Source organism: Lissotriton helveticus, chromosome 2_1 (assembly GCF_964261635.1).
Source record: "Lissotriton helveticus chromosome 2_1, aLisHel1.1, whole genome shotgun sequence".
Lineage (NCBI taxonomy): Eukaryota > Metazoa > Chordata > Amphibia > Caudata > Salamandridae > Lissotriton > Lissotriton helveticus.
Window position 1 is genome coordinate 1,354,122,097 of NC_136059.1, and position 19,238 is coordinate 1,354,141,334.

General features: G+C 48.1%; 1 protein-coding gene across 1 annotated transcript in view; it reads right to left on the reverse strand.

Annotated features, from left to right (window-relative positions):
• The window catches only part of CDS1 (CDP-diacylglycerol synthase 1), a 762,211-nt gene that overhangs the window by 487,210 nt on the left and 255,763 nt on the right, over nucleotides 1-19,238 (reverse strand). The window contains exon 3 of the mRNA XM_078676295.1: nucleotides 16,910-17,006. Coding sequence (XP_078532421.1) covers nucleotides 16,910-17,006 — 97 coding nt within the window. The remainder of the gene's footprint in view (nucleotides 1-16,909; nucleotides 17,007-19,238) is intronic.

Sequence of the window (19,238 nt, forward strand, 5' to 3'; positions counted from 1 at the left end):
AGCTCAGTGGAGACTCCCTAGCACAACGTGCGGTAGAAAAATCTGAGGCTCTAAGCTCTCTCAGGAAGGTTCTAGAGGGTGAGGCTGCTCTGATTGGTCCTGGCAAAAGTTTGGTCTCTTTTTCACAAAAAGAGGTGGATAGAATACAAAATGAGATGAGGCCTAGGCCTAGGTTTCTCTTTTGTTTCTATGGTTTTTATACTACCGAGGCTCCCATTCCGACGACGGGGAATGATACAAAGCATGGGAATCTATGAAAGTTCCAATACTGTGGCAAGTCTACATTGAACACTGGCTGCCCAAAACATTATAGGCCTATCTCCCTGCTGCCTTAACCTGGAAAGATTGTAGAAAGTGTGGTTAGCAGATCGCTTTCAAAATATTTGGAAACCAACAAGATCTTCGAGGATGTGCAATTCCGATTTCGTTCTGCTCATGGTACAGAGACTGCTTTGGTGACCGTGAAGGACGAGCTTTGGATGCATGCAGAGAGAGGTCAAGCAGCGGTTCTCCCTCTGCTCGACCTGTCTGCCGGATTCGACACGGTCAACATGCTATCCTGTTGAGGAGGCTTAGGGAGGTGGGAATAGCAGGCATGGGCTTAAGCTGGTTTCAATCCTTCCTCTCAGAGAGCGGTGGCCCTTCCCCCTACCAAGCTGATTTCATTAACTTCTCGTATGGCGTGCCTCAGGGCTCTGCCATCAGCCCGATTTTATTTAATATCTACATGAAACCTCGGATTGCTGTCATACAGGCGCATAACATCAATATCGTAAATTATGCGGATGACACTCAACTGATTCTCTCCTTAGAGGGAGAACAGTCAACATCTCTGAAAGAGTTTCATGATTGCTGTAAGCTACATTACAGTGGCCGAGGGAGAACTCATTGCCATTTAAGGATGACAAAACAGAGGTTCTCCACTGTCCAGTGGGGAAGGTCCCACCTGCTTTTCCCACAAATTTCTGGCCTCTAGCTACATCCACCTCACTGAGGCCTGTCGAGAAGGGACGAAATCTGAGCATCATGTTCAACAACTTATTGACACTGATATCACAGGTTAACAAAACTGTGAGAAGTTGTTTTGCCATCATCAGAGTCTTGTGAAAAAATGTTACTCTGCTGCCTACTCATGCGCGAGCGCTGGTAGTACAAAGTATTATATTAAGCAGATTGGATTACTGCAATGCTCTGTTGTTGGAGTCCCCGAGATATCTAATAGATAGACTCCAGAGGATTCAAACAATAGCAGCCAAGCTAGCCTTGGGTAGGCCTAGAAGTTACTCTACCTCGCCGGCTTTGGCAGAGCTGCATTGGCTCCCGATAATGCAAAGAATTCAGTTCAAATCCCTCTGCATAGTCCGCCGCTTTTGACACGGTGGACCATTCCATCCTTCTCCACCGTGTCAGGGCGGCGGGCATAGAAGGCTTGGCCTTTTCATGGCTTGAGTCTTTTCTCGCTGGGAGAAATCAAGCGGTCCGTTTGGCTGGATACGCTGCGGCCTCCCGCAAGGTAGAGTGCGGGGTCCCTCAGGGCTCATCACTTTCCCCCCTTTTGTTTAACCTTTACATTTTCCCCCTCATTTTTATGTTACAGCAGCTGGAGGTCACCGTGTTTAATTACGCGGATGACCTCCAGCTAATCTTCAATCTATCCCACTCATCTTCGTCTGCTCTGAACGTCCAGACAGTAATGACGTTCATTCATGATTGGATGAACTGCAACCACCTCAAACTCAACCCGGACAAGACCTAGCTGGTTCTGACCGGAGGTGGTTGCAGTCCATGGTCCCCTTCCTTTTGGCCCCCTTCCCTTGGTGTTCCCCCACTCCCTGTGCCCAAAGTAAAAACCCTGGGGATTCTCCTCAATTCTCAACTCACCGTCCATTCACAAGTTAGTTCTGTGGTTTCCTCTTCTTTTTTCTCCCTTAGAATTATTAGGAAAGTTTCCCGGTTTTTTTCTTCCTCTGCCTTAAAAGTAATCGTATTGGCCATGGTATTGTCTCGTATAGACTACGGCAACATAGTCTATAATGGGGCCCCTGCCTAAGCGATCCGTCGTTTGCAACTGGTGCAGAACCAGGCGGCCCGCCTGATCCACGGCTTGCCCAAATACCATCGGGCCACCCCACTGCTCAAAACACTACACTGGCTCCCAATAAAAGAGCGCGCCCTCTTTAAACTTGGCTGCCTCACTTATCAGGCCAGATCGGGCACTGCTCCCGAATTCATCTGTTCTGCCATCAAGTCTTATCATCCTGGCAGAGAACTTCGCTCCGCTTACTCGGCCCTCCTTGCCATTCCTCGTTTTAAAAAACAGAAAGCGGGCGGAGCGAGTTTTGCTGTCTTGGCTCCCACCTTTTGGAACTCTCTCCCTGCTACCCTGCGCACTTCTCCTTCCTACCTTCTATTTCGGAAGAACCTCAAAACCTTCCTCTTCGCGCAAGCCTACCGGACTTAGCCCCCTCTTGTTGCTGCCACCCACTGTCCCCCACTAGCGCCATGAAACCGCCTGGTAAACGAGCGCTGTACAAATGCTTTTAAATTCAAATTCAAATAGTCTTCAAGGCCCTGCACAGGTATGGACCGATACCTATGCAGAGGAAATTCACTTGGTATGTACCTGAGACAAGCCTTCGCTCCTCACCAGCCAGATTGATTAAGTTACCAAGATTCAAAAAACTAAATTTGGAGGTAGAGCATTCAATGTCTAGGGTGCCCGTCTATGGAATAAACTCCCACTGGAGCGGAGACAACTGAGGGATCTCCTCCCATTTAGGAAAAGACTAAAAACCTGGCTCTTCCCCAATGCATAACTGGTTATTGGATTCCCTGTGTAGCATCATTCCTACTGTGCACTTTAATGTCAGCGCCAAGATGCCTGTTCGGTGATAGAGCGCTTTATAAATGAGACAAATAAATAAACAACCGGTGCAAAGAAATGATTGTTCCTCTGAGAAACGAATATCTTTCACAGAAATATAATTGGATGTGCTTGATGAGGTACTAAATTGTGCAGAAAGGAGGCAACATACAATTCCTCTGTGTTTGACAATAGAGCCATTGGTTTTAAGAAGGTGCTGAATGTTATAGTTGAAACGCGTCATTGGTTGAAGAGTAATAGCACTGAAAAGCACCAAATAGTGAAAGGCTGTGGTCCTCGTTCACTCTACGTCAGGCTTTGGAGCTACAGGAATAATGGGAATGTTAAAATGTAAACACTGCATTTCAATGCATAAGCATGATTTAAGTAGAAGTACAACTAAAATACATGATTTGTACTTGGAAGCAAAAATTAAGAAGCAATACATTTTAAACATACAAAATTTGAAAAGTAATACTAGCATATGTTATAATTTTGTAATATGCAAGTTTTAAAAAACACAAAAGGTTAAATATGTAACAAACGTTTGGAATGGGAAACCTGCTGCCTAACACTTATGAAGGCTAGAGACGTTCTTTTTGTAACCACGTGTCATCATAATGCTTCGGCATGATTTGAATGTAATAGTTTTTTACTGTAATACTCTTTTAATCATTTTTAAAAAAGTGTTGTTTTCAAACTATCTCACACGATTAAAAGCATTGCCAAAGACAAAGGTTTACCAAAGGGGATGATGAACGGACAGATAACACCAAACCAATTGGTTCTGTGTTGCTTGTTTGTTAGTTGTGACAGAAGTTTCTTATGAGAATTAGCACGGGAAAACAACGTTTTGGGACTGCAATCCCCCACCTTTTTTCCCATGTTTCACAGATCAGCGCAAATCTTTCCAGGAAGGAGCCGAGTTGTATTAACTTTTTGGGCAAAGTTTCGAGAAGACTTGTTCAACGGCACTAAAGTTTGTAGCGAAACAAAAACCTTCCTTCTTATGATAACTCTAACCTAAGTATAACTAAACAGTAGTGACGCTCACTGTGATATATATATATATATATATATATATATTACCTACTGGCGGTCGCCAGTAGGTATATATAGTTAGGACCTAGTTTCCATAAGAAATCCGCAACATTCTATTGGGAATAACTTTAGCGCCGGTTGATGAATCTTCGCGAATTTCTCAAAGAAGATGGCCCGCTCCGCTCCTTTCCTAAAAGTTTTGGGGGGATTCGTCAAGTGGGGGCTGAGAAAAAAGGGGGGTCCCAAAACGTGTTTTCCCCATGTTAATTTCCATAGGACGATTAGACACGGCTACAGCCCGAACGGCTGAACGGAATTACAAGAAATTTGGCAAAATGGTAGAGTCTGATTCGCAGATCACTCTTTTGCTTAAATGGTGTAAATCCCTCCAGTAGTTCCTGAGAAAATTAAAAGGAAAAAAATATATATATCTGGGAGGAGCCTAACCACACATCTCATCGTGAGATCTGATTGGCTGTCAGCACTTCATCCAAGAAGTGTTGGCAGCCATCTTGGGACCAATATACATGATAGCACCTCATTAAAAAGCATTGCAGTTAATAGAAGGTTTTAGGACTTTAGTTACATTATAAACCATTTGTTGATGGTACCATACTCATTTTAGGAATTGTGGTGTGTTCTAAGGTGATTTTACCATGTGAAAAAGCCTTCTGCTGGGATATCATGAATCATGTTTGAAAGAAAACTATTATCTCATGCTTTTCCCACAGTGGTTTGGAAGGGCATCTATAAACTAAACTGAAAGCATATTTTCTGTAAATTCACATTATCTTTCTCAGTCATGTGAGAATGAAGTCTGACATTCTCAGTAAAACATGTACATCGAACAAGGACAGAGACTGTCAGTTGATTCCTTTGTGTTCTACTGCAGCCTCCTAGAGTGTTCTAAAGAACAACTAGAGCGCTAACAGTCCTACTTATTACAAAGGTATGGCACACCTGAAGACATCTTGATTGGAATAAAGTGGTAACTCTTAAAACATTTAATTTAAAAAGGAACACAATGAGGGGGTATATTTTGCCATAGAAAGTATGATTAGTGCTGCAGAAAGAAAAATTAGGGCACATTTTGAGTGACTTCTCAAATCCTCTTCTATTTCATTAAAAAATTCTGACATGCAGTCTCCCAAGATGGCCACCAGAGACAAAAGAGCCCAAATGTAGCCCAAATATCACCCAGATGTAGCCCAAGTATAGCCCAATGACAGAATGTCCCAGAGTGTTCTAAAGAACAACTAGAGCGCTAACAGTCTTACTTATGACAAAAGTATGGCACACCAGAAGCCATCTTGATTGGAATGAAGTGGTAAGTCTGAAAACATTTAATTTAAAAAGGAACAAAATGAGGGGGTTCATTTTGCCATAGAAAGTATGATTAGTGCTTCAGAAAGAAAAATTAGGGCACATTTCGAGTGACTTCTCAAATCATCTCCCATACCAGCAGCAGACTTCCCTGGTGAGCAGTAGCTTTACTACAGTGATCTAATGAGCAACTAGAGTGCTAACATTCAGAATTTATGGCAAATGTGTGACACATCTGAATGCCTTCTTGATGGAACCAAAGTAAACAAGCATTGAAAATGCAATAGATCTCGCCCTCGTTTAAGTTAAAGCCATTCTGTTTGTAATGAGGTGGCTTTTTAGCTTTGCTTTTATTAGTGTTTTTCAAACTTTCATGTAAATAACATGCATTTGTATGCATATATGTATATGTATGCATGCATTTATATTTGTATTTATATAGATATGCAGATTATATATGTTTATATATGTATGTATACATATATATACACATACATATATATGTAAATGCATATGCATATATATGCATATATATATATGTGTATATGTGTGCGTGTAGAGAGAGGTAGAGAGGTAGAGGTGTAGAGGTAGAGAGGTAGAGGTAGAGAGGTAGAGACTAGTAGAGAGAGAAGTAGAGAGAGGTCGAGAAGTAGAGAGTGAGTAATAGAGAGTAGAGAGTGAGTAGTATAGAGTAGTAGGGAGCAGTAGAGAGGGTAGCAGAGAGTGAGTAGTAGAGAGTGAATAGAGTGAATATTAGAGTGAGTAGTAGAGTGAGTAGTAGAGAGTAGTAGGGAGTGAGTAGTAGAGAGTAGTAGAGAGTGAGTAGTGGAGAGTAGTAGAGAGTGAGTAGTAGAGAGTGAGTAGTAGAGAGTAGTAGAGAGTGAGTAGTAGAGAGTGAGTAGTAGAGAGTGAGTAGCAGAGAGAGAATAGTAGAGAGAGAATAGTAGAGAGTGAGTAGTAGAGTGAGTAGTAGAGTGAGTAGTATAGAGTAGTAGAGAGTAGTAGAGAGTGAGTAGTAGAGAGTAGTAGAGAGTGAGTAGTAGAGAGAGAGTAGTAGAGAGAGTAGTAGAGAGTGAGTAGTAGAGAGAGTAGTAGAGAGTGAGTAGTAGAGAGTGAGTAGTAGAGGGTGAGTAGTAGAGGGTGAGAAGTAGAGAGTGAGTAGTAGAGAGTGAGTAGTAAATAGTGAGTAGTAGAGAGAGAGTAGTAGAGAGTGAGTAGTAGAGAGTGAGTAGTAGAGAGTAGAGAGTGAGTAGTAGAGAGTAGTAGATAGTGAGTAGTAGGGAGTGAGTAGTAGAGAGAGAGTCGTAGAGAGTAGTAGAGTAGTAGAGAATGAGTAGTAGAGAGTGAGTATTAGAGAGTAGTGGAGTGGTAGAGAGTGAGTAGTAGAGAGTAGTGGAGAATATTCCAAAGTTTGGCACAGCACCACTTGCACAACAAGTCCAATCAAATCATATCACTTAGAGTCCTTATTGAAGCGCTGAATCTTGGTGTATATTCAAATGCTTTTATTTTCCTTAAGTTTATGTACCACAGCCAGCCGACGCGTTTCGTTCTGTACAACAGAACTTCTTCAGGGCGTTCTTATTTCCTTCAAGTTATGTCGGTATCCTGTTGTCATAGAACTAGATATTTCTTCCAAATGTTAGACGAGACGTAAGTACATTCTTATTCAAAGTGACTAGGTATCAATTTTACCCATACAATTCGGGCAGACTTGAGTAATTTATAGCATCCTCAAAGTCAGTCTTTCAAAAATTCCAAAGTATAGGACATGATGATCCAAATCCAAATGTTTCTCAAGAAAAGTCATTTTCAATCGTTCGGAATATTGGCATTTGGGCAGATATGATCCACGGACACGGTTTATGACTTTTCTTGAGAAACATTTGGATTTGGATTATCATGTCCTATACTTTGGAATTTTTGAAAGACTGAATTTGAGGATGCTATAAATTACTCAAGTCCATGGATGCTGCTGAGAACGCCCCCAGCAACACCCCTTTAACGCAGGACACTGCGTTAAAGGGACTGATATTAATCAGGCAGGATTACGCCACAAAAAGTGGCTTAGTCCTGCCTGATAAACATCACTCAGTCTTCTGCGCCACCGGAACGTCACAAAAAGTGCATCATTCATGACATGGTCAGTGACATCACTGATGACATCACTGATGACATCTCAAATGACATCACTGATGACATCACTGATGACATCATCCATGTGACAATCAAATACACCTCATCACACACTAGTATAATCTTTCATCACTCACTGTAAAATAGAAAGTGCCATATTTGAAACCATTGACACACCAATAGAAATTTCTAAACACCCACTCAGTTATTCATAGAACTATACACACATCTAAACTCTTACCTATAGATTCAGTGTTATATGCAGTGAATAATCAACAGAACACTATCAAATATACTTATACGCCTATTTCAACATTACACACCAGCACACATCGTATTCACTTATAAAGACATCCTTCTGACTTATGCAAACAATTGATTATACTTACATTTACACACCTACACACTTATACAAACACCACTTCATCTATTTATATAGATAGTGATTTTATAACACACTAAGTGTGAGTTACTAATACAAGTATACCGTTATCATATAGTGACTCATACAATCACTAAGTCTTAGGCACACTTAATTAGATATAACTGTCACATACACTGCCTTTTTTTTCAAGTTTAATGGAGATGTACCATTGAGAGAAATATTTCATCACCACCACACCCATAAACATATACACTCACTGAAACAACTGTTATAACATGTAGTCTTAACCTCATATACCTACTGAATGAACTATTCACACATTTTTTGGCAATCACACACCCCCACCACACCACATAGACATTCATTTACCCATACAAATACTCAGTTAAGAAACCAATAACAAATATAGTCTTTAACATAGCAATTAAGACAATGCAATAAAGACTTTCACACAGTTTAGTAACTACACATTATATATAGTGAGACTCTACAAATTAGTCAAGGAAACAATCAATGACACTGTTACTAAATCCACCATCCACACATTTATATTTATATATCCACTCATTCTTCAATGCAAAGTAGTGTATTTATAATACATATTTAAATATCAAAGCAAACCACATTCACTGGATGATGTCATCAGTGATGTCATTTGAGATGTCATCAGTGATGTCACTGACCATGTCATGAATGATGAAATATGTGACATCATCAGCAGTGGATTGCGGGCGCGCAAGTTATAGTGAGTACAACTAACTATAACGGGGGAAGTTCAATGGTTTTGTATGAGTAAAAGGTCCAGCTAACTATAATATATATATATTTATATATACGTGCGCGGACGTGCGCGGACCTTCGCGGGCGCGAGCTGCATGCTGATTGGCTGCCAATGTCTGTCAACACTCCAAAACAGAAATTGTTGGCAGCCATCTTGTGCCTCGGTAGACTGAGGCACAAGAAAGCAGAAAAACAAACGTGTAGAACTCAAAAAGGGGGCAGGGTAAAAGCACCCTGACCCCCTAGGCCTGCTCAGGGGGTCCCACTAGGACCCCCCAAGGCAAGAAAAATAAATGTTTTTTTCGAAAAATCGCGGGGTGCGCGTACCGTGCGCGCACTGGTCCGCGTACGTACGCGTACGGGATGCGGACGGTGCGCGTACCTTTCCGAGAAAGCTGCATGCTTATTGGCTGTCAACACTCCAAACCAGGAAGTGTTGGCAGCCATCTTGTGCTCATTAGACTGAGGCAAAAGAAAGCAGAAAAACAAATGTGTAGAACGCAAAAAGGGGGCAGGGTAGAAACACCCTGACCCCCTAGGCCTGCTTAGGTGGTCCCACAAGGACCCCAGAGGCCAATTATATATATTTTTTTACACCCGGTATGTTTTTTTAAAAATCAATCAATCAATCAAAGCATTTATAGAGCGCACTACTCACCCAGAGGGTCTCAAGGCGCTAGGGGAGGGGGGTCCGCTACTGCTCGAACAGCCAGGTTTTGAGTTGTTTCCTGAAGGCGAGGTGGTCCTGGGTCAGGCGGAGGTGGGTAGGGAGGGAGTTCCATGTCTTGGCGGCGAGGTAGGAGAAGGACCCTCCCCCTGTGGTGGCTCTTCGGATGCGGGGGACGGCAGCGAGGGCGTGGCCGGTCGATCGGAGCTGGCGTTTGGGAGCGTAGAAGTTGAGGCGACTGTTGAGGTACCCTGGGCCTTGGTTGTGTAGGGCTTTGTGTGCGTGGGTGAGGAGACGGAAGGTGATTCTCTTGTTGACCGGGAGCCAGTGCAGGTCTCTCAGGTGTCCGGAGATGTGGCTGCGACGGGGGATGTCCAGGATGAGTCGTGTTGAGGCGTTCTAGATCCGCTGGAGTCTCTTCTGGAGTTTGGCAGTGGTTCCGGCGTAGAGGGAGTTGCCGTAGTCCAGGCGGCTGGTGACGAGGGCCTGGGTGACCGTCTTCCTGGTCTCGGTGGGGATCCACCGGAAGATCTTACGTAGCATGCGCAGGATGTTGAAGCACGATGGAGACGGCGTTGACTTGTCTGGTCATGGAGAGGGAGGAGTCCAGGATGAATCCCAGGTTGCGTGCGTGGTCTGTTGGTTTGGGGGCGCTGCCCAGGGCGGGGGGCCACCAGGAGTCGTCCCAGGCGGAGGGTGAGGATCCCAGGATGAGGACTTCCGTCTTGTCCGAGTTCAGTTTCAGGCGGCTGTTCTTCATCCATTCGGCTACCTCTTTCATCCTGTCGTGAAGGTTGGCTCTGGCGGTGGCGGGGTCGTTGGTGAGGGAGAGGATCAGCTGGGTGTCATCGGCGTAGGAGATGATGTTGAGGTTGTGCTGGCGTGCGATGGCTGCGAGGGGGCTCATGTAGACGTTGAAGAGGGTAGGGCTTAGCGAGGAGCCTTGGGGAACGCCGCAGATGACTTCGGTGGCTTCAGATCTGAACGGTGGGAGGCGGACTCTCTGTGTCCTTCCGGCGAGGAAGGAGGTGATCCACTCCAGTGCCTTCTCCTGGATTCCGACGTTGCTGAGACGCTGTACTAGTGTACGGTGGCAGACAGTGTCGAAGGCCGCGGAGAGGTCTAGGAGGATGAGGGCTGCTGTTTCTCCGTTGTCGAGCAGTGTTCGGATGTCATCGGTGGCTGCGATCAGGGCGGTCTCGGTGCTGTGGTTGGCCCGGAAGCCAGACTGCGAGAGGTCGAGGGATCCGTTCGTCTCGAGGAAGGCGGCCAGCTGTTTGTTGACGGTCTTCTCGATGACTTTTGCAGGGAACGGGAGCAGCGAGATGGGGCGGTAGTTCTTGAGGTCGGTGGGGTCGGCTGATGGCTTCTTGAGAAGGGCGCTGAGTTCGGCGTGCTTCCAGCTCTCCGGGAAGGTAGCGGTGTCGAAGGAGGTGTTGATGATGTCCCGCAGGTGGGGTGCGATGACAGCGTCGGCCTTGTTGAAGACGTGGTGGGGGCAGGGGTCGGTCGGAGATCCGGAGTGGATGGAGTTCATCGTGCGGACGGTGTCTTCGGTGCTGATCGGGGTCCAGGCGCGGAGGGTGGTGGTGGGGGGCGGTGGTTCGGTCATGGCGTGCGTTGGTTGAGTGCTGAAGCTGTTGTGTATGTCCGCGATCTTGTGGAAGTAGGTGGCGAGGGAGTTGCAGAGGTCTTGCGAAGGGGTGATGTCGTTGTTTCCGGTGCTGGGGTTGGAGAGCTCTTTAACGATGTTGAAGAGTTCCTTGCTGTTGTGTGCGTTGTAGTCCAGTCGTTCTTTGAAAGCAGTTTTCTTGGTGGCACTGATGAGTTGGTGGTGTCTTCGGGTGGCGAGCTTGAGGGCAGTCATGTTGTCCGGCGTTGGGTCTCTGCGCCAGGTTCTCTCGAGGTCTCGGCAGTTCTTCTTGGAGCTCTTGAGTTCGTCGGTGAACCATGGGGCTTTTTTGCTGCCGGGTCTGCTGGGCGGGGTCCTCAGGGGGGGCGAGGTCGTCTGCGCAGTCGCTGATCCACTTGGTGAGGTTGGTGGCTGCTTGGCTGGGGTTCGTTCCGCTGGTGGGTGGGTTCTTGCTCAGGGAAGACATGAGCTGGTCGGCTGTGATCTTGTTCCAGCTTCTGCGTGCAACCTGTTGCTGGTGGTGGTGGATCGTGGTCCTTTTGAAGCTGAAGTGGACGCAGCTGTGGTCTGTCCAGTGTAGTCCGGTGGCGTGGCTGAAGGCGATGTCCTTTCTGGATGAGAAGACGGGGTCGAGTGTGTGTCCGGCGTAGTGGGTGGGGGTAGTCACCAGCTGCTTGAGTCCGAGGTTAGCGAGGTTGTCCAGCAGGGTGGTGGTGTTGCGGTCGTTGTTGTTCTCCAAGTGGAAGTTGAGGTCCCCGAGGAGGATGTAGTCAGCGGAGAGGAGGGCGTGTGGGCTGATGAAGTCGGCGATGTCCTCGCTGAATTGTGTGCGTGGTCCCGGGGGTCTGTAGATGAGGGTGCCTCTGAGGGTGGTCTTGGGGTTGATGTGGACCTGGAAGTGCAGGTGTTCGGCGGGTGCGGGGGAGTCGTCGGTGCTGGTCGTGATGCGGATCGTGTTCTTGTGGATGATGGCGAGGCCTCCTCCGGTCTGTTTGATACGGTCCCTACGGATGATCTTGTAGCCGTCTGGGATGGCGATGGCGATGTCGGGTGCTGAAGAGGTGTTCATCCAGGTTTCCGTGAGGAAGGCGACGTCTGGTGAAGTTTTGTCGAGCAGGTTCCAGATCTCGATGGCGTGTCTGTGGACGGAGCGGGTGTTGAGCAGGATGCATTTCAGGTGGCTGCTACTGTTGCTCGTCTTGGTCTTGGTCGGTGCTGGAGAGGTGCAGGTCCGGATGCAGGTGAACTTGCAGGAGTGGCAGCAGAAGGGTCCGTGGGTGCGTCTCGGGGTGGCTCGGTAGCAGTCTGGGAATCTCCCGGCGTTGAGTGCGTAGAGGTTGGTGGCGTTGTAGGTACGGCGGGTGGGCTGGTTTCTGCGGGGGCCAGGGGTCTTGGCGCTGGGCGCGGTCCAGGCGCGGACGGGCGCAGACGGGCTTACCTTTGGCGCACCTTTGGCGCACCTTTGGCGCACCTTCGGCGCGCCCGCTGCGCGTTAGCCACTCTGCCATAAGTGGAGAGTGGGGGGCGGAGCGAGGGAGGGTCAGCTGGGAGGCGGGAGCGGGGTGGCGAATGGGAAGGACGAGCGAGGGAAGGGGGCGGGGCCGCAGGGGGGTCAGCGGCGGGGAGCGGGGAGGTGGCGGGAAAGACGGCAGGGGCTGGGCACAGCAAAACAAGGGGTCAACAGTGGACGAATGAAGTCACGGAAGAAAGATAAGTACACACGGCGAAGAATTAGCAAGTAGGCAGAAGTACAAAATGCGCAGGGGGATGACGCGGTAGGGCCGGGCACAGTAACAAGGGGGAAGCAGGAGGAGAGTCACAGAGAGCAAGGCGGAGAAAACACGGAGGAAAAATGCAGCACAACGATAGGGGAGAGCAGGAGGGGAGTCACAGAGAGCAAAGCAACGGTTACACGGGGCAAAATGCAGCACAACAGGAGGGGAGAGCAAAGCTAAGATACACGGAGTCAAAATGCGAGGTTAGCAGGAGAACAAAAATACAAATAGGGCGGAAGCAGCTCCGGTGGTCGGGGGCCGAGCACAGCTGCGAGCAGTGGCGGCACTGGGCGGGAGCGGGCTCACTCACGGGGAGTGCGCACGGTGCGTGGGGTGACCGGCCCAGGTCCCCCAGGGGGACCAAATCGTGGGGGCATACCGATAAAGAAGTGTGGGGGGTGCCCAATCCCCCCCACACTGCCCCGGGGACTGCCGCCCTCCGGGGCAAAGCAACACAGCCCCCTGGCGCATACTGGAGGCTCCTGGTGGGCTAGTTGGCCCCCAGGGACCCCCAGTATTCAAGGGGAATTAGTTCCCCCCTCTGCAAACGCGCCAGTGGGCTGCGTTGCAGAGAGGTGTAAAAAGGGCATAGCCTCATTAAACCTCTGTGCAATGCAGCCCCCTGGCACATACTGGAGGTTCCAGGTGGGCTAGTTGGCCCCCAGGGACCCCCAGTATGCAAGGGGAATTAGTTCCCCCTCTTCAAACATGCACGGGGGCTGCGTTGCAGAGAGGTGTAAAAAAGGGTGTGGCCTCATTACACCTCTCTGCAATACAGCCCCCTGGCGCATATTGGAGGATCCCGGTGGGCTAGTTGGCCCCCAGAGACCCCCAGTATGCAAGGGGAATTAGTTCCCCCTCTGCAAACGCGCCAGGGGGCTGCGTTGCAGAGAGGTGTAACAAGCGGCATAGCCTCATTACACCTCTGTGCAATGCAGCCCCCTGGCGCATACTGGAGGTTCCAGGTGGGCTAGTTGTCCCCCAGGATGCAAGGGGAATTAGTTCCCCCTCTTCAAACATGCACGGGGGCTGCGTTGCAGAGAGGTGTAAAAAGGGGCGTGGCTTCATTACACCTCTCTGCAATGCAGTCCCCTGGCGCATACTGGAGATTCCTGGTGGGCTTTCAGGTCTTATATAGTTAGGAATTAGCATTAAAAAAACTTTGAAATTCACTGAAAAAAACATAGGTTTCAGGCATTTTATGGTTAGGAATTAGCATTTAAAAAACCTTGCAAATTCACTGAAAAACCCATAGGTTTCAGGCCTTATATAGTTAGGAATTAGCATTTAAAAAACCTTTAAAATTCACTCAAAAAATATAAGTTTTAGGGGTGTTATAGTTAGCTGGACATTTCACTCATACAAAACCATTGAAATTGCTCCTATATAGTTAGTTGTACTAACTATATTTCGCGCACCCGCAATCCACTGCTGATGATGTCGCATATTACATCATTCATGACATGGTCAGTGACATCACTGATGACATCATCCAGTGAATGTGGTTTGCTTCGTTATTTAATTATGCATTTTATATATAAATAGAAATTTGCAGCCCGTTGCTGTTGGTCACAATAAGACACCCTGTATGGGCCCCAGGGGCAGTTGCCGTCCTTATCCGTAGCAGGCACCTCCTAGGCTCGGAAAGATGAAAAAACCAAGCCCGTGAGCCCCCGGGTATGGGGTGGTGCAAACCCGGCGGCAGGGAGGCCGGCCCCTACTTAGGGGGAAGACCCGGGGCACGTAATCATTTTCGCCAGCAGTAACCTTTGATAAAGAAGATTTCCTTCGAAACCCGTCAGGAGCTGACGAACTTGCCGATTGGTGTCAGAGGTTCGTTGCTGCCCATACCAAAGGAAGACTTGAAGTCTCCAGCAGGCATTAGAGTGCAGCCCATAGCTTGGGAAGCTAGGAGCATTATATATATATATATATATATATATATATATATATATATATATATATATATATATATATATATATATATATATATATATATATATATATATATATATATATATATATATATATATATATATAGCCAAATAAAGAGTGCTGGGGCTGCTGGGGCTCTCCTCAGGAGGCACTGCTAACAGGAGAAATATGCTGGTGCAAACTGCCTCCTTTCTAGAGCCCTGGCACTTATTATTCTGGAGAGGATGTGGCCTAATGGCTAGAGCTGCCGATTTCGGAGCTGGGGAATGGCGTTTGAGTCTCGGCGTGGCTCAACATTCTGCGATTCCGTGGAAAATCTGAGACTGTCTCAGGTACTGGTTCTCTGACAACTTTGAAAATGAGTTGTTGGGGACACGATGGACTGTGCACCAAGCCAGGTATGAGCTACATACCCAATGGAGGGTTTAAAAAATGAAAACAAGAAACTACATAGACTACAATGCAAAGCGAGGGAAGGACAACGCCCACTACAAAAGAAATAAATAAAGAAGTGATGTAGTTTCTCGCCATACCATTTTTGAACGTCAGCGGTGTGAAACCTTTGAGAAAGCTCACGACGACACGAGCGAAACATGTCAGGAAGACAAGGCTGCGTTTTAAATAAATTGTTGCAGGCTTTATCGTGGTGTGCGGCTAATTACCTTCCTTTCTTGGAAGGTGCTGGGGAGAATGTTTAACGGCGTGGTTCAGCCGTATGCGACGCACCGCCACAAGAGCGCCATAGCCTGACCGCAACTGAACCTCTGTTTTTGGACTGCGCAAGCAATTAGGTCAGGTGGGTGCCACCAGAGACTGTCTCAGGTACTGGTTCTCTGACAACTTTGAAAATGAGTTGTTGGGGACACGATGGACTGTGCACCAAGCCAGGTATGAGCTACATACCCAATGGAGGGTTTAAAAAATGAAAACAAGAAACTACATAGACTACAATGCAAAGCGAGGGAAGGACAACGCCCACTACAAAAGAAATAAATAAAGAAGTGATGTAGTTTCTCGCCATACCATTTTTGAACGTCAGCGGTGTGAAACCTTTGAGAAAGCTCACGACGACACGAGCGAAACATGTCAGGAAGACAAGGCTGCGTTTTAAATAAATTGTTGCAGGCTTTATCGTGGTGTGCGGCTAATTACCTTCCTTTCTTGGAAGGTGCTGGGGAGAATGTTTAACGGCGTGGTTCAGCCGTATGCGACGCACCACCACAAGAGCGCCATAGCCTGACCGCACCTGAACCTCTGTTTTTGGACTGCGCAAGCAATTAGGTCAGGTGGGTGCCACCAGAGACTGTCTCAGGTACTGGTTCTCTGACAACTTTGAAAATGAGTTGTTGGGGACACGATGGACTGTGCACCAAGCCAGGTATGAGCTACATACCCAATGGAGGGTTTAAAAAATGAAAACAAGAAACTACATAGACTACAATGCAAAGCGAGGGAAGGACAACGCCCACTACAAAAGAAATAAATAAAGAAGTGATGTAGTTTCTCGCCATACCATTTTTGAATGTCAGCGGTGTGAAACCTTAGAGAAAGCTCACGACGACACGAGCGAAACATGTCAGGAAGACAAGGCTGCGTTTTAAATAAATTGTTGCAGGCTTTATCGTGGTGTGCGGCTCATTACCTTCCTTTCTTGGAAGGTGCTGGGGAGAATATATATATATATATATATAATTTGCCAAATAAAGAGTGCTGGGGCTGCTGGGGCTCTCCACAGGAGGCACTGCTAACAGGAGAAATATGCTGGTGCAAACTGCCTCCTTTCTAGAGCCCTGGCACTTATTATTCTGGAGAGGATGTGGCCTAATGGCTAGAGCTGCCGATTTCGGAGCTGGGGAATGGCGTTTGAGTCTCGGCGTGGCTCAACATTCTGCGATTCCGTGGAAAATCATGTGCCTTCCAAATGAGTGTGTCCTTAATTGGTGCTATAAGCACCGGTGCTGAGGATTACGTGCCGGTGCTGAGCACCAGAAAGCACGTGCTTAAATTAGGCACTGTATATCACACACATTCAAACACACATTACCCAGATTCAGTCCATGTACTTCATTTCCTTTTTAGGATCGCATTGTGCCATTATAATGTGGTTTAAATCTCGTTAGAGGTTATGACAGCAGTCATTGATTTGAATGGTGGATCACATTAGATTGATGTACACCACATTCAGCATTTTACATACAATGACAACATTACAAAACTGTATACAAAAAGCATTTCTGTCACATCTTATTCCAAGAAAACAAGAAATCTAGTCGCACATTTTGCAAAAAAATAGACAAAACAAAAACCTGTCACTCAAAAAACAAAAGGTTAATTTACAACAAAATCTATTAACTATATGGAATAAACTTACTAGAATTATCAGCATAACCGGTCCCATATAAATAAGCAGGAAAAATGTTGTAATCATGGACAAAGAAAAAATCCCACGAATCCACCAGTTTTTCCACCTGCAAAACAACAAGCGTAGAATTTTGTCAGAGGACTCGTGGGCTATGCAAAAGGAACACTAATATGTATTGATATTTTTAGGTCGAGCCTATGCCAGGTACAGTTCATGTGAGGCAGGCGCGTGCACATCGCCATCCACATCCGACACCATGCCTCGGCATCAGACTTCAAAGGAAGCCACTCCCCCGACCTCCCCCATCAGACTTTAAAGGAAGCCGCTCCCCCGCACCCCTCCGCGCAGTGCCAGAGCTTGTTTTTGGAGAGCCCTGGCACATCTGCGTGCGATTGCAAGGAATTAAGCAGCAGCTGCAGGTGTTGGTTCAGTACTGGGCTACAGGCAATGCAGAATCTTTGCTTACTTATGAGTCATACACAGCGCACATGCACCAGATGGTATTCAGGAGCTTTACACAAATGAGCCAGTGCAAAATAGTAATTTTTTCTGAGCACTCGTGTCCTCGTTTGTTCTCTTTAGCATCACCCTCATCACACTCTCCTAACGAGTCTTCCTTCTCCCGCATGTGACCCTACTTGCACCCTCTCGGATCCATCTTCATTCTTTTCTGCTATTCCCTGTTTCCGAACACACTCCACTCCTTTGTGTCTCCTTTCTGGCCTCTTTCCTACTTAACTTTTCATCCTTTCTCCTTTAATCCCATTTCCACCTTCTCACAACCCCTTCGAGCACTGTTATCTTAACATTTGTGTTTCTCTCGATCTTATGATGTCTGCCCTGCCACAATTTACTTCGGACACTCACCCTCACACCTTCACATACCCTCACCCTCACACCTCCTCACCCTCAGACCTCCTCACCCTCACAGACACACCCACACTCACCCTCACAAACCCTTACCCTCACATACCCTCACTCAACCTCACCCTCTCACCCTCACACACCCTCACACACCCTCACACCCACACCCTCACCCTCCCTCACCCTCACATCCCCTCACCCTCCTTCACCCTCACATCCCTTCACCCTTCGTCACATCCTCACCTTCACCCTCACACCCTGTCACCCTCAAACAACCCCTCACCGTCACACAACCCCTCACCCTCACACAACCCCTCACCCTCACACAACCCCTCACCCTCACACAACCCTCACCCTCACACAACCCTCACCCTCACACAACTCCTCACCCTCACACAACCCTCACCCTCACACAACCCCTCACCCTCACACAACCCCTCACCGTCACATAACCCCTCACCCAACCCCTCACCCTCACACAACCCCTCACCCTCACACAACCCCTCACCCACCCTTACCCTCACACACCCTCACCCACCTTCACCCTCACACCCTCACCCTCACACCCCCCCACCCTCACACAACCCCTCAGCCCCACTCACCCTCTCACCCACCCTCACCCCTCACACCCCCTCAACCCGCTCCCTCTCACACCCCCTCACATCCCCTCACACCTCCTCACCATCACACCCCCTCACCCAACCCCTCACCCTCACCCACCCTCACCCTCACACCCCCTCATCCACGCTCACCCTCACACACCCTCACACCCCCTCACCCCCTTCACACCCCCTCACCCCCTTCACACCCCCTCACACCCCCTCATCCTCAATCTCCTCACACCCCCTCACATCCCCTCACACTCTAAAACCCACTCACCCTCACCCTCCCTCACACAATCCCTCACCCTCACTCACCCTCTCACACAACCTCATAAACCCTCATCCTCACACCCTCGCACTCACACCCCTCCACACCCTTCACACACCCTCACCCTCACACCCCCTCATCCTCCAATACCCTCACACCCCCTCACCCTCACAACCCCTCACTCACCCTCTCACTCACCCTCACACCCTCACCCACCTTCACCCTCACACCCCCTCACCCTCACCCCTTCACCTGCCCTCACCCTCACTCACCCTCACACCCCCTCACCCTCACACACCCCCTCACCCTCGGACCCCCTCACCCTTGCACCCCCTCACCCTTGCACCCCCTCACCCTCGCTCGCCCTCACACACCCCCTCACCCTCCTACCCCTCACCCTCACACCCTCACACACCCCCTCACACACCCTCACACCCACACCCTCTCACCCCTCACCCTCACACCCCCTCACACACACCCTCACCTCCTCACACACCCCCTCACCCCCCCTCATCCTCACACACCCACACCCTCTCACCCATCACCCTAACACCTCCTCACCCCCTCACCCTCTCACAGCCACTCACACATCCTATCACCCTCA